General features: G+C 46.2%; 1 protein-coding gene across 9 annotated transcripts in view; it reads right to left on the bottom strand.

Moving 5' to 3' along the window:
- Positions 1-971: 971 nt before the first annotated feature.
- The window catches only part of HIVEP3 (HIVEP zinc finger 3), a 430,983-nt gene continuing 415,397 nt past the window's right edge, over positions 972-16,557 (bottom strand). For all 9 annotated transcript variants that reach the window (XM_065576909.1, XM_065576910.1, XM_042857345.2 and 6 more), the window contains 2 exons: positions 8,760-9,823; positions 972-2,299 (listed from right to left, as the gene is read on the bottom strand). In XM_065576909.1, coding sequence (XP_065432981.1) covers positions 1,403-2,299; positions 8,760-9,823 — 1,961 coding nt within the window. In that variant the 3' untranslated portion in view covers positions 972-1,402. The remainder of the gene's footprint in view (positions 2,300-8,759; positions 9,824-16,557) is intronic.

The following is a 16,557-nucleotide window of genomic DNA, read 5'->3' as shown; positions in this document are numbered from 1 at the left end:
GTATCACATCTATTGGCAGTAGAGGCCATCGCTCTGGTAGAGATGGTCATATTTAAAAATATGCTATGAAAAAAGTCACTATGCATGCATAACAGGCCAATTTTCATACATTATCCACTCAGTCATCCGAACCTCTGTCTATGAAATACCAAAAAGGCCCCTCCGCACAATGTAGGCTAGGTGTCTGCAACATGTCATTTAAATAAGTAAATAAAATAAAATACGCCCTGGAGCCAGCTGTGGGTTACAATGCCATAGGTGTGCAAATAAAAGAGCACATGAGCTATTTATTGCATCCCTATAACTGTTTCCTTAAAAAGGGCCTCATTGGAATTATTTGGGAAGGCCGGGGCTGTAGAAATATAAATAAAAGTATGGCCAGAAATTGTTTGCAAGGCTGAGATTTTATTTTCAATTTGAACCCAGGAGAGAATGGTGACAGAGGGCTTCTATACCCCAGAAAACGGGGCTTCAGGGTGACACGGGCATGACTCTCACTCTTGCAGGGCAAGCGGCACCACTACCAGACTGAGCCCCATAAGAGCAGCCAGCCCCGGAATGTCACTATTAAAGCAAGCCTAAGAATGGCTCTTTTAAAAACCATTAAACGCCATTCCCAGAACTGGTTCTACATTCGATACATCCTTGTTTTCTTGCAGTTAAATCTTTGAAGAACCCTTTTGAACCTTTTTTAAAAAGTGCTTTTATGGGTCCATCAGAAGGGAGGTGCGTTTGAGATTTTTTCTTTTTGGAGTGACCTTTGCATTCATTGCTAATGGGCCTCCCATTCTAAAATAAGTGCTAGTTTCATTTACAATTCAGGGTAAACACATTTTCAAATGTAAAGCAGTCGCAACTGTTTAAAGCACAAAGAGGCAACCAGAGTGATGCAAGAAAAAAAAAAAGCACTTTGCCAAGAATTAAATAAAGCAGGTAATAAATATGAATCATAAACATCTGTACACAGGAGAAAGGGTTTGTTTTTTTAATCATTTAATCAATATTAAAAAAGATTTTTTGTTTTTGTTTTCAGTGCATCTTCTTCCCGCTTAAAATGCTTAACCTTTTCCTTTCTGCATCTCTCGAGCATATATGAACACACACCTAAATGGCAAAAAAGACAAGGTCTAACAAACCCCTTTCCAAAAAACTCTAAAAAAATATTCACAGCCTCAAACATTTTTGTACATTTCAAGCAACAAAAGGTATAGAAAAAGGCACAAGTAACTGCATACATGTGGAGATAATACCAGACGGGGACAAAGAAAACCAAGAATCTTCCATGGGTTTGGTCATACACTAGGAGTGCTTCTTATAGCGATGATTATACTAAAGGAAATAGTGTTGAAAATGTCTGTTGATTTACATAGGAAGCCTAGAGGTGGAAGAGATGAATGGAGGCTTAAGTACTTCCTGTATTCTCATCCACCTGCCTTTGAGTTTGACTGAACCGTGTGCGTTCTAAGTGTGGGCTGCTCTTCCTATGGGTTCCCCCTTGGTGACTTGGCTCTCCCGAGAGGTTCCTTCTCCTAGTGGAGAACTGGTGGGAGTGTGAATGGCTCAATGAGGGCTCCGACAAGCAGCCGGTGCTGCTGCTTCTGTCCAACGTCTGTGCGGGGAAATCTGAGATGAAAGTGCAGGATGATTCAAAGTAAGTGCTTGAGCTGCCACATTGCTTCTTGCCCGTTTTTTTCAAGGGTTCTTCCCCGCTTGTTGAAGGCTTTGGAGAGTGCTCATAATTTGTGCTCGGACAGTCGGTGGGAGCTGAGCAGCCTTCTTGCTCTGAGGGGCTGCGCTCAGCGTACTTTTTTACCCTGTATTCCTCCTGTTCTGTCTTTTGCTGATGCTCACTAGTCCTCATTTTCTCTTCTAAGTAGCCGCTGCCTTTAAGCTGTGGGGACAGTGTGTATTTAGAAACCTTTGCAGCTGGGGATACGGATGAAGATTCTTGTGGGACCTGTGGTTCCTTGCCCCTTTCCTCCGCCTGGCTGAATTCTGTAAAGCTGCTGCTGCCATTGCCACCAGGTGAAAAATATCCTGCTTGCAGTGACACAACTGAATTGGGCATCAAACTGGGATGGGTACTTGGCCTGGCCTGGACCATCTGGATGCCCCCAATTGGAATCATAGGATATGGAGTCCTTGTTAGCTGCTGTGAATGCAACGGAAGATGGCTGAAGACATTCTCTTCCCCTCGGCTCGGAGCATGGACATGTAGTTCATGGGATGCTTGCAACGGTCTGGAGCAGATAGGCTGTGTGATGCCAGGTGAACATGCTGGACTTCGAGGTTCTATCTTCTGCATTTGAGAGAGAAAAAAGAGCTGAGTCAGTGAGGGTTATAGCTCCTAGGATCAGCAGTCTACAGTACGAGCAACAACTGACTGGCTTTATTACCGTTCTATTGGAATGTAAAGGGAATAGAGATGGGCCTGAGGCATGAAATTTGGTTCTGGACTCAACCATTCACAAAGGCTGGTGGGGTACAGATCTAGGGTTTTGATTCAGGCCCATCTCTGTGTCAGAATCTTTCCCAAAGCTCCCCCATGAGTTTGAAACAGATCAAAAACACCACAAGAATCATAGAATATCAGGTTTGGAAGGGACCTCAGGAGGTATCTAGTCCAACCCCCTGCTCAAAGCAGGACCAATTTCCAACTAAATCATCCCAGCCAGGGCTTTGTCAAGCCGGGCCTTAAAAACCTCCAAGGAAGGAGATTCCACCACCTCCCTAGGTAACCCATTTCAGTGCTTCACCACCCTCCTAGTGAAATAGTGTTTCCTAATATCCAACCTAGACCTCCCCCACTGCAACTTGAGACCATTGATCCTTGTTCTGTCATCTGCCACCACTGAGAACAGCCGAGCTCCATCCTCTTTGGAATCCCCCTTCAGGTAATTGAAAGCAGCTATCAAATCCCCCGTCATTCTTCTCTTCTGGAGACTAAACAATCCCAGTTCCCTCAGCCTCTCCTCATAAGTCATGTGCTCCAGCCCCCTAATCATTTTTGTTGCCCTCCGCTGGACTCTTTCCAATTTTTCCACATCCTTCTTGTAGTGTGGGGCCCAAAACTGGACACAGTACTCCAGATGAGGCCTCACCAATGTCGAATAAAGGGGAACGATCACGTTCCTCGATCTGCTGGCAATGCCCCTACTTATACAGCCCAAAATGCCGTTAGCCTTCTTGGCAACAAGAGCACACTGTTGACTCATATCCAGCTTCTCGTCCACTGTGATCCCTAGGTCCTTTTCTGCAGAACTGCTACCTAGCCATTCGGTCCCTAGTCTGTAGCAGTGCATGGGATTCTTCCGTCCTAAGTGCAGGACTCTGCACTGGTCCTTGTTGAACCTCATCAGGTTTTTTTTGGCCCAATCCTCTAATTTGTCTAGGTCCCTCTGTATCCGATCCCTACCCTCCAGTGTATCTACCACGCCTCCCAGTTTAGTGTCATCTGCAAACTTGCTGAGACTGCAGTCCACACCATCCTCCAGATCATTAATAAAGATATTAAACAAAACCGGCCCCAGGACCGACCCTTGGGGCACTCTGCTTGAAACCGGCTGCCAACTAGACATGGAGCCAATGATCACTACCCATTGAGCCCAAAGATCTAGCCAGCTTTCTATCCACCTTATAGTCCATTCATCCAGCCCATACTTCTTTAACTTGGCAGCAAGAATACTGTGGGAGACCGTATCAAAAGCTTTGCTAAAATCAAGGAATAACACATCCACTGCTTTCCCCTCATCCACAGAGCCAGTTATCTCATCATAGAAGGCAATTAGGTTAGTCAGGCACGACTTCCCCTTGGTGAATCCATGCTGACAGTTCCTGATCACTTTCCTCTCCTCTAAGTGTTTCATAATTGATTCCTTGAGGTCCTGCTCCATGATTTTTCCTATATTCTAGTTCTTCTGCTTTTGCCTGGCACTGTGAAGAGCAGTAGAGTGACATTTTTTTTAAAAGAAACCTTAAACCCTAACAATTTCTAAGTACAAAGCAGTGTTTTGGACTGAGTTTGAGTTCTGAGTGATGGACAGGGTCAGGTCTTGTTTTATAGGAACTAATTTGCATGTCCCTAATAATCAACAGTTAAAGACCCTATCATGTTATTTTTTGCCTGTTCATCACTCCATCTCTAGGTTTCACATAGTTTTCTGACCTATGTCATGTCCAGAAATGGGCTACACACAAATGGATTACCAAGGGGATTATTACAGCTAACCACACAGGACCTCCAAGAGAAAGTGGTGGAATACTCAACAGATGAGCCTTAAAATTGGGCTGAATGCAGAATTTGAGAATTTACTGCAGGGCACACGCCCCTAGTTATGGTCTGTAGAGAACCAGCTGCTCCCATGATGCTGGTTCTCTGAGAAGAGATTGGAGGCAAAAGGGAAAGTGATAGAAAAAGCAGTCAGTGTAAATAGACAAAATATTTACCATACTGCAGGCAATTAAACCCCAAACACTTGCCTAAGGTCCCTTCTCCAATGCTATTGCCAGAGTTGCATGGGGTCATTTGGGGCCTATTTACACAACAAAGGAAAACCAGAGACTGGCCCACGCCATCTGACTGGGGCTCGCAGGGCTCTGGCTGGGACTCTTGAAGGGTCCTAGAGCCCGGGCTCCAGGCCGAGCCCGAATGTCTACACAGCAGTGAAACAGCCCCGCAGCCCAAGCCCATGAGCATGAGTCAGCTGGCATGGACCAACCAAGAGTTTTCTTTGCTGTGGAGACGTACTTTAGGAGAACACAAAGAGAAGGAGGAGGTGGTCTGTGCAACAGCCAAAGAGGGGAAGTGGTTTTCCACACCACTTATGCTTAAATTAAGCTCTATTTGAAGGGTTTAAGTGGTGCGTAGGACCTTGTACCAAGACTTGCAGTGGGGAGAATTTCACCCTGTTTAAATAGGCTGATCTAATCCTGCACTGGCTAGTCTAAAATGGTTTTTAGATCACTTCCTATCATTCTACGAATACTTCCTTCCTTCCTTCCTAAAGACTAGAGCACTCACTGAACCTTCACTTCCCATTATTTCTAAGTGTCAGTCACACCTGGGATCTCAGACTGTAGGTGACCTGAGAGGGGCAGCTCACTACTGAGGTCACCGACCACCAGGGGGGTGATGTTTTCCTAACAAAGGCACATTGAAATCAGGCCATGCTATACTGTGCTTTATATTGTGACCCTACAGGCTGGGTCAATGGATCTCACTGATTGCTTAACTATTTAATAGCTCTGCCTGGTCGAACTGTCTTTCTGCAGCATTCTGCTGCTGCATACTCCACGGCATGACCGTCCAAAAATCCAGATGGTGCAGGAAAGAGCACAGAGTGCTAGCTGTAGGCAATGGAGAAATGCTCTGCTCTGTGGCTTTGTGCAGCATCTGTTCCCTCAGGTCTATGGATGCTCCTGCCCTACAGCCTCCACTCTCACTTGCTTATCCCTAAAAATAAACATACCAAAGCAAGAGTATGGATATCAGACACCGGCAGACGACAATTCCAAACCAGTTGCTTTAGTATCTTGGCCCAGTCTGTGCGGCAAAAGGACTTAAGTGGAAGGGCCTTTTGCTTGGTGTTTCTTTACATCCGCTCCTCATATCTGAAGTCCTACATATGGGGAAACTCTTTGGATTTCAGAGAAGGTTGAATGACATTAGGCAGCAATTCAGGCCTCTGCCTGCCCAGCAAACAGCAGGGAACTCGTCATGGAAGCCTTTCAGGGCAGGGACCACGGCTTGGTATATGGTTGTTCAGAACCTAACACAATGGACACTGATTGTTTCCAGGGCCTCTAGGTTGGACTCTAATAAAAAATATTGTAATTATAACACTGGGAGAAATGACACAATAGAGCTCCCTGGTTACTCTCTCTCCGGGACTCCAGATCAAACGCTATTCCTTTATAAGTCAAGAATCTGTTTTTCTAATGGATGTCCCTGCAAACACCACCTTGGGTTGGACAATCCAGCTCTGATCTTTCTGCCTCCAGCATCATCATCAGGAATAAAGATTCTGCAGTGAAAACGCAGCTGACAATCTCAGTGATGGCGGGTGAAGCAGAATATCAATCTCTCATAGCTGCTCTGGTGCTGTTAGTCTAGCGGGAGTGAAAACTTCTGTGTCAGTAAAGCGAGCAGAGGAGACTGGGGGCTGCCCAAAGAGCAGACAAATGGACTAAGAAGGGGTCACTTTTCTGATTATAACCACGCTTCAAAGGGACTGGATTATTTACCTCCTTGTTTGCCCAAAGCATCATTAATGACATACTCAGTTATGTCATTACAATCTGGGAATCAGGTTTGTCAATTTGCTTAGGCTCGCTGCTGGCTGGAGAGCTACCTGTGCTGTACTGGATTCTAAAGGGTGATCGTGAACTTGCAGACAGAGAGACAGGGAGGTTTAGAAGCCAGTGTCCCATTTGGGGTCTGTGTGTATAAGTTATATAATAATTGTATGTCTGCTTTCTGCAGCATGAGGATCCATCACAGGAGATTATCTCACAGCGGACTGAAATAGCTGTAAGGTAGGTGAAAGTCAGGGCCTAACCCAGGGGGTAGTGTTTGAAGTTATAAAGGAAAAGAATAAAACAAACAAACCCCGAGGGAAATCAGTGCCACATCCCTGATAGGGAAAAACCACCGACAAGGAAAAACACGCACTGAGCTATATGGTTTCTATGAGGAATCCCAGGAAAGTTACTAGGGCAGACCAAGCTGTGGATGTGGTATACCTAGACTTTAGTAAGGCATTTGATATGGTCTCGCATGATATTCTTATCGATAAACTAGGCAAATACAATTTAGATGCGGCTACTATAAGGTCGGTGCATAACTGGCTGGATAACCGTACTCAGAGAGTTGTTATTAATGGTTCCCAATCCTGCTGGAAAGGTATAACAAGTGGGGTACCGCAGGGGTCTGTTTTGGGACCAGCTCTGTTCAATATCTTCATTAACGACTTAGATATTGGCATAGAAAGTACACTTATTAAGTTTGCGGATGATACCAAACTGGGAGGGATTGCAACTGCTTTGGAGGACAGGGTCATAATTTAAAATGATCTGGACAAATTGGAGAAATGGTCTGAGTTAAACAGGATGAAGTTTAACAAAGACAAATGTAAAGTGCTCCACTTAGGAAAAAAAATCAGTTTCACACATACAGAATGGGAAGAGACTGTCTAGGAAGGAGTAAGGCAGAAAGGGATCTAGGGGTTATAGTGGACCACAAGCTAAATATGAGTCAACAGTGTGATGCTGTTGCAAAAAAAGCAAACATGATTCTGGGATGTATTAACAGGTGTGTTGTGAGCAAGACACGAGAAGTCATTCTTCCGCTCTACTCTGCTCTGGTTAGGCCTCAGCTGGAGTATTGTGTCCAGTTCTGGGCACCGCATTTCAAGAAAGATGTGGAGAAATTGGACAGGGTCCAGAGAAGAGCAACAAGAATGATTAAAGGTCTTGAGAACATAACCTATGAAGGAAGGCTGAAAGAATTGGGTTTGTTTAGTTTGGAAAAGAGAAGACTGAGAGGGGACATGATAGCAGTTTTCAGGTATCTAAAAGGGTGTCATAAGGAGGAGGGAGAAAACTTGTTCACCTTAGCCTCTAAGGATAGAACAAGAAGCAATGGGCTTAAACTGCAGCAAGGGAGGTCTAGGTTGGACATTAGGAAAAAGTTCCTAACTGTCAGGGTAGTTAAACACTGGAATAAATTGCCTAGGGAGGTTGTGGAATCTCCATCTCTGGAGATATTTAAGAGTAGGTTAGATAAATGTCTATCAGGGATGGTCTAGACAGTATTTGGTCCTGCCATGCGGGCAGGGGACTGGACTCTATGACCTCTCGAGGTCCCTTCCAGTCCTAGAATCTATGAATCTATAAGTTCTGTAAGGGCTCTCTATCCCCAGAACACTCTCCCCAGGCTCACATCAGTTTCACAGCAACGTAGCTGCACTGATTGACTTCAGTGGGGTTATGGCCTGATTTACACCAGTATAACTTAGGGCTTGTTCACACAAGGGCTTATTTATGAGGGGAGGGATAGCTCAGTGGTTTTGAGCACTAGCCAGGTAAACCTAAAGTTGTGAGCTCAATCCTTGAGAGGACCATTTAGGGATCTGGGGCAAAAATTGGGGATTGGTCCTGCTTTGAGCAAGGGGTTGGACTAGATGACCTCCTGAGGTCCCTTCTAACCCTGATATTTTATGCATTCACATCATACAGTTTCAAAGTAGGAAATTTTGAGTCTGAGCCAGCAGGGTCTACATGGCCTGTTAGTGTGCAACACACTACTGCACACTACAATTTACCCCTCTGCAGTTCAGACTAACACACCACGTAGACAAGCCCTTAGAGGAGATCCAGGCACTTACAGACTTTCTGTGGAGAGATGGCAGTAGCAGTGGAGGTGGGAGATTTCTCTACAAACCGCATGACCTAATTAATCTTTATGTATGGGAGAAACACACTAACATCCTTTACATGTAGGATGTGATGTGTCCAGCAGAGGAAGAATTAATTGTTTTTTTGACCCAATGGGGAAAATACCTAGTTGGTCTGAGAAATCGAGTGAGATGAAAAGCCCAAATAAATGTTTCTCAACAGTTAACGTAACGGAGCTGGCTGGAAGTCTAGATGGGATTAGTAACAGCGACAAGACCTTTCACCTTTACTTTTCATGAAAGAAAATCAAAGGATTTACAAAGATGAATAGAAAATATGAACACAGAAGAAGAATTGAAGCTTACCAACTTGGACTCATATAGCTCTGCACTTTTGCCAAGGAACCTGTGAGGTAGAGGCATTGAAGCTAATATTCCATGCTGGACTTTTAATGAGCTTTGAACTTGGTCATCTGCAGCTAATTTGCTACTACAAGGCAAGTCCTCTTTCCCTGGGGATGGATATCTAGAAAGTGACTCTGAACAGACTGGAGGCAACATTTTCTTCAGTGATAAATATCTGACTGACGACATCTCTTTGCTGGGAGACAAATGCCTCACAGGGGAGACCCCCCTCTCTGGTGGGAGGTACGTTCTTGGGGATAACTCTCTTCTTGGGGAAGGGTGCCTGCTGGGTGACAGCTCAAGCCTTGGTGACACACATCTCAGCGGAGATGCCTCCCTTCTTGGCGACATGCGCTGACACGGTGACATCCCTCTCCCTGGAGACAGGCACCGTAGCGAAGACATTTCTCCAGTTGGCGAGAAACGTTTAGGTGAAGTTTCATTTTTGGTTAACAAGTGCTTTCTAGCTAGCATTGGCCTGCTGCCGCCACCACCACCACCAGAGTCCTTGCCTGGAGACCATTTCTTTCTTGGGGAGGTGTCTTTTGAGGTTGACAGGTCCATAGCTAAGAACATGTGATGCTTTGTGACAGATTCCCTTTCAGCAGAAGCCAAATGTTCACTGGAGGTCAAAGCTGGCCTATGGAGACTCAAGAAGCTGTGGCAAACAGCAACTTCACTACTGTCTGCTGACCATTGTGTTTCCAGCCCTGAGGAGGTGGTCTGGTGGCCCCTGCCTACTTGCTGGTTGCTGGAGACAATATCTTGTGTTAAAGACAATGCTGCCCCGGTGCATTCCTCTGGAGCAGATGGAGAGCTGCCCGAAGAGTGCATTGGAAGGGAGGTATGTTTCGCTTCTGAAAACTTTAAAGGTGGCTCATCTTGGCTCTCCTCTTCCTCCTCATCTTCATCATCTTCATTGTCATCGTCATCGTCAGAGTCCTCTAAGTCTGAAAACTGGTGCTCCTCAATAGGCTCGGATCCCTCCCTCCCTTCGGAATCTTGGAATAGGTCTTCACTGGTTCCTGGAAAAAAACAAAATGGGAAACAATCCATCAAGCATGCAAAATAGACACAACTATATTGAAATAATCAACTTCTGTGTTAAACTCTGAGTGCTCAAAGGAGCTCTGAGTGTACTAGATGAAAAAAGGGATATTTTTGCTGTCCAAATCCTTATCATCGTGTGTCTGATGCTTGCAACCTCTTCTTCTCTGACATTGATGTCTGCAGTCCTCACCCCCCGTCATTCATTCAAAAGGCTGCTGCTCAAATCACCTTTCTGGCTCATTGCTTGGACCAGCCTCCCATCATTTGCATTCCTCTGCTGGCTGTTCCCCACCACCTCAAACACAACCCATTCGCTTTAAGGCCCCTTCACAATTTAGCCCCTCCATAGCTCAGTGACCTAGTATTTTGGCATAACACTGACCCCAGCCTCTGCTCGGCCAGCAGCCATCAGGTCTGCTGCTCCCTCAGACACCTCCAGGCGTTCTCCCGTGCCTCCCGTTAGGAATGGGAAAAGCTCGCTGATAAGAGCCACAAAGCCATGACTTTCTCTTCCTTTAAGTCCCTCTTCAAGACTTTCCTCTGCCATGGTGCCTACAAAGCTCTAGCAGCTGGCAGTGGCTAGGCAGGTGGAAATCTGACACGTCTCTACCAAATGCTTATCTCACTCATCTCCTCACTCCCAGCAGGGGCCCGTGGACATAACTAGAGCGGGTGGATTTATTTTTTTTAATTCTGTCAACATTTCAAACATCAGAATTGCCCCTTCCCAAACACACAAAAACCAGGGGGAAAACTGTAAAAAAAGTCCGTGAATTTTCCCCTCCCCATTTTTTGACCAGTTCTAGTCATAACTTAGACGGTGAGCTGTCTGGCGGAGGCCGTTTCTACATCTCTGTCGGATGCCTAGCAGCATAAGGCTCTGGTCCTTAACCTGACACCTAGATGCGGCTGCCAATACCAATAAAATAACTACATTAATAGCACTGAGCGTGTGAGAGGTGCTGGATAAAGCGCACATTCTAACTGCCATGGGCTACAGTCACAAAGGAACTTAGACACCTAGAAAATCACCAGGATTCACAAAGACTCACTTAAAAGAACAGGAGTACTCCTGGCACCTTAGAGACTAACACATTTATTAGAGCGTAAGCTTTCGTGGGCTACAGCATATGCATCCGAAGAAGTGGGCTGTAGCCCACGAAAGCTTATGCTCTAATAAATGTGTTAGTCTCTAAGGTGCCACAAGTACTCCTATTCTTTTTGCGGATACGGACTAACGCGGCTGCTACTCTGAAACCTGTCAAAGCCTGAGTTAGGTGCTCAGGCTTCCTAGACAAGGAAGGGAGGCAGACAGGTGCCTAAGACTAGGATCCACCAAAACCAGCATGCTAGGCAGGGGGGAGGGATAGCTCAGTGGTTAGAGCATTAGCCTGCTAAACCAAGGGTTGTGAGTTCAATCCTTGAGGGAGCCACTTTGGGAACTGGGGTAAAAATCTGTCTGGGGATTGGCCTCGCTTTGAGTAGTGGGTTGGACTAGATGACCTCCTGAGGTTTCTTCTAACCCTGAGATTCTATGATTCTAAGCAAGCCAATGAGAGGGGAATTTGGCATCTCATTCTGGGCTGGAGGGAGGTGCATCCCTCTGCTGTAAGCCCTTGCTCTGAGTCAGGCACCTCAGGAATTTCTTGCAAGACTCTGGGGGGAAGAGGGGTAACACCTTCCTCATAACTTTTAGCCCAGTTGTTAGGGGGAGAAGGAACTGAGCAGGAATATTCACGTGTGTGTCAGCCTCACTATCTTCTATTGAAGCGCAGGGCCAGCGCCAGCTTTTCTGCCGCCCCAAGTGTCAAAAAAAAAAAAAAAGTGGCAGCACTTCGGTGGCAGCTCAACTGCACCGCTTCTTCGGCGGCAGTTCGGCAGCGGGTCCTCTCTCTCTTCCTCTTCGGCGGCAGTTCGGTGGCAGCGCAAAGAGGAAGAGAGGGAATGAGGGACCCTCCGCTGAAGACCCGGACATGCCGCCCCGATACCAGACGGAGTGCCACCCCTTTGAATTGGCCGCCCCAAGCACAAGCTGGTGACTGGAGCCGACCCTGTTGAAGCGGTTTCACTTTGAATACACAGAGAGTTATCTGAGCACTGGCTCCAGGTGAGAGCTCTACCCAGCAGGCTACAGAGTCATTCTCATGCCTGCTTTTGCTTTCTCTGATCCACACCAGGATATCCCACAGTCCAGTGGCTATGAGAGAGATGGCAAAACCCTCTTCAAATTCCTTTTCCTCATCGGGCAGAGGGGAGACTTGAACCAGGGGTCTCCCACATCCCAGCTGAGTACCCTAACCACTGGGCCTCTCCTCCCCCCCAAACCCTGTCCCCCCATTTTGTGTGAAGTTAGGCATGCTCTGTGCATGTCTACCATAGTGGGCCGTGCAGGCAAGTTAGGCGCAGGAGCACCTATCTTCCTCTGGTCCACGCACCGCACAGGAGCTTAGTGTCTGGGTGCCCAAAGTGAAGCAGCAATGCACATGTCCAGCGGCAGAGACACAGGCACCTAGGGAACTTTCGCTGCAAAAACATAGGCTCCAAGGAAGTTTAGGCACCTCCGGGGCTCGGTGGCAGCTAAGGGGGTCTTGTGAATACCACCGGTACCTAAATCTGGGACTTAGTGTCACTATGCTTCTAAATCCCTGCTGCCCTCTGCTAAGAATGTTTTCATCTTTGGGCCATGGCAGTAAAACATGTTGGCAGGAGACAGGAGCTGTTTTAGAAGAGATCCCTAGGAACCGCCACTGGATGTCACTATTGCTCAACCCAAATACAACCCAAGCAGGACTTTCCTAGGACAAGCTCTAGGCTATTTGAATATTAACATTCTCAGTTTCTCAGGCTCTTTGTGTGCCAGACAACATGAAGAAAATCAGTGTCTCTTTGCTAGTCCATGTTTGCTGACTATCTTCAGTAGGTCTCTCTGTGGTTAGTTCCCAGCAATTTCAGACACCTGTGTGAACTGACTAACTGCAGGATTCCTGGACTCCTTTTCCACTAGGTTCAGATGAGGACACCCTGTTTCTCACCTGATCAAATCGATGTTAACCGAAACAGCATTTCATCTAATGCTGCCATCCACCAACCAGTCAGAGCAGCTGGAGAGCTAAGCAGAGCGAAAGGTCAGGCCAGACCACTCCTGACCACACCAGGTGGGGTGCCACAGCTAGAGCTGGCCAAACAATAAGAAGCCGCTCTGATCCATGGATAAAAGACCCCAGTTCAGGTTACTGTGGGTTGTGGGCTCTGATCTGTGGTTCGTAAGTATTCAGCAACTCTCAGGTGCTGTGAAAAAGGGCACGCATTTTAGCACAGATGATTATTCATCCTAAAAAATCGTACTGAAAAGTGCATCATTGGTTCTTCTGTTATTTAAAAAGTTTCAGCTGTCCAGTCAGAAAGCAGAAACATTACCATGTGACTTAGGTGACCAGTCACACAATATGTGTAGTGAATAGTCAAAGTGAACAGCTCACAACCATGAGGCTGGCCATTACCCGGTGAGACACGAGGGGTAATGAACGTGTTAGCTGAAATCAGGATCTGGCCGTGGATTATTTGCTAATCCTGAAAGGAGCTAAATTCATTACAAGTATTATTCGAAATGAATAGTTCAACCAGCTCCAGTCAGAACCATGTGTATTTCTTGCCCTGAAAGGGAAAACATTTCACAGCCAGATCTAGGAGTTAGTTACTTCCTCTACTCTAACGACTTTATGTTACGCGCAAGCTTAGAACTGGCAGACAGCGGTGGCCAAAGTGCACCCCGCTGTTAGCTTCCAGTCCCTAGGAATCTTCGCGCTGGGCTGTTTGGTTTCCTGGCATGAGAGAATAATAGACAGACACTGACAGTATCCGGTGAGCACAGCAGGGTCAGCAGTACAAAGCTAGGGTAAAGCTAATCCATTTCCATGTGGTGGAGTCCACATTTGCCACACAGGAACTATCTGAATGAGTGACATTTGGGGGAGCCCAAGTGGATTTTGCTGTGCCCTCCTGACATGTTCCCACTGTGCAGAAAGAAAGCTTCAAACTCAGCCAAAGGCCAGAGCATTTCACAAGAGAAATCTGATCCTCCGAACTCAGCAGGCCAGAGAATGGCAGAGGGAAAAGCTGGAAGGGCATTTTATGACAATGTGTCTGGGCAGTGACACATATCAGTGGATGCCTAGAGCATATGGGCTTGATTCTCCACTCTGTATTGCTCGTCGAATTACACCAGGGTAAAATTCATGTGAAAGAGCAGAGGATCGGACCCAGAGTCTCCTTTTATGTAACGGGAAAACTCCTCTATTTCTCCTGTCCCTTAAATAGAAATAAACCCACAGAACAGAAATAAACACAGCCAGTTTTAGGAATGGATGGCAAAGAGAGTGCAGAGAGTCTTCCTAGAATAGCTCATTGCAAGTGGAAATGGATGGGCAATTGGATGGGCCAGCCCTTGAATGGTTCTGTACTGATCTCCCTCTAAAAGAAGAGAAAGACAGTCTCTGACTACACAGAAAAATGCTCTTTCCGACTCACTGCCCTGCCAGCAATGGAAGCTATGTGATCGTGAGAAAATCTGGGATGTGGGATAGAGCTATGATCTTTAAATTTCATGTGGAGGCAAGTGTTAAGACTTCTCTGCATCCTTCCTCCTCTTCCATCCATCTGTCCATCCCCCAGCACTTACAGGATCGTCCATGATTTTCGAGCCCTTTGCAAGGATGCTAGATTCTGCATTTCTGAGCCTCAGGTCTCTTTAGTCATGACGCAGAATGCGTTAAACTTGGGCAAAAGCCCAGGAATTGTTTGCTTTTACCAAAGAAAAAACTCCCTGAGTTGCTCTGACACCAAGCCTTCCCATTTTCACCTTTACACATTCTTTCCCTGTCCCCTTTACACAAACACAAATGGGAGGAAGCGGAGACTGTATATTTGTTGTAATTCTAAAATTACACGGATTGTCTGCATAATGCAATAACGTCCAGACAGCTCCACATTCCAGCCAGCAGCAATGCAGCCAACATCAACAAATGGAGGAGGATTCCATTTGGAAAACTAATGGATTCCGACCCCTGTGCTTTCCTGAGTCTAGGCAGGTCCTTTCCCTCACCGAGCTTAGCAGGTGTCCAGGAACTGCGTGCTCATTCACAAACAGGCACGGACACATGATTTAATGAGGGGAGACGAGGCCTCCCAGCTGACACTCACTCCAAACGTCTGCTAAGCATTCTCCCAGGTGACCTCTGGGGGAAAGGCCGATTTTCAGCAGGGTTTTTGGTTTAATGGTATTTTTTTAAAATGAGACGAAAGGCGGAGACAAATGCAGCCTTCTCGTCTGCTTAGTGCGTTCCTTTTCCTAAGCAGAATAGTCCTTTCAGCTTGCAGCCTTGAATGGCTTTAGAACAGCTCACACACTGTGCTGCTCACAATACATTACTATTAACCCTCTATGATCGGAGCAATGAATGACTGAATGAAATAATTACTGAAAGCAGTCCCTTGAATGACTGAATTGAGCTCTCGCAGTTCTGGCCTTTGCAGCCTACAATTATCTGCTGCACAAATAGGATTTCTGATTTGCAGGTTTTTAAAAGCTTCACACAATTAATATGATTCATTAGTTCGAATTTACTATAATGAAAAGGTTTAAAATAATCCTTGTGCTTTCAGAGTGTCGTGCAACCAAAATTTCAGTAGTAACTGTCTCCTCTGCGATCAAGCTTTGATCTGAGTAAGAATCACCTACAGGTAGTATAACAGCAGGGGGAGATTTTAAGAAGCCATCAGTTAATCAATTATTCTAAGTGAGTTAACAGACTGAAGGAAACCTCCAGCAATCTGACACTGGAGCAGACTTCCGCAGGCTAACAGCACACTAACACTTTTCCCCTGGGACTATCACTGGCAAATCCTAGACTGGGTTTTTTTTTCCTGGACCTGCTCCCCCCACTCTGAACTCTGGCACTGCCCCCGCCAAACAAAGAATGAACGAAAGGCTGCTTTTAAGAGCAGGACAAAACTCTAAAGCATAGTCAGATTTAAAGGAAAGAAAAGCATCCGTTTCGGCAATGTAACCTGCACCAGCAGCAAGGGGATAAAAAGCCATCGTGCTTCCTCTGCCTATAGACCACCTTGGTACGGGGGGAAACCAGCAGCTTCCCTCCTTAGGAGTAACGGGGCTGTGTTTCACTTTAAACCACATTAACAAACCTCATCACATTTATTAAAACGATTCTCTCAAAAAACCTCTTAAAATGCTCCCTCCCTCCACTGCTTGCCACTTGTCTGCCTGCACGTGGGTCTCCTATCATAGGTGAAACCAGTGATCCCTGGGGAATTGAGTCCCCTGTGTATATAGAGAGACCGGATCTGATCCTTGGTACCCCTGTGTCAACCCACTGAAACTAGTGGACTTACAATGGATTTACACCTGTGTAACTGGGATCAGAGTCTGGCACACAAGGTGTAGAGTGGTTGAGTGCCTTGCGCATGGGATGCGGAGCTAGGAACTCCTAATCCTAATTGTGATGCCTTCTTTCTGTGTAGCCTCGTGAAGGTCATGGACACACCTACCCTCAAGGGTGCTGTGATTCATGAAGGTCTGTGCAGAGATTTGAGCCACGTCCTACAGAGCTACACTCTTTTGCACTAAACCTTTGCCCCATGAAAATATCTGTACAGTGACAATTTAACAAAGTCAACCAGTTCCCCATGAACA

The sequence above is a fragment of the Chrysemys picta genome, chromosome 23 (assembly GCF_011386835.1).
Source record: "Chrysemys picta bellii isolate R12L10 chromosome 23, ASM1138683v2, whole genome shotgun sequence".
NCBI lineage: Eukaryota > Metazoa > Chordata > Testudines > Emydidae > Chrysemys > Chrysemys picta.
This window is presented reverse-complemented; position numbering and strand designations above follow the sequence as displayed.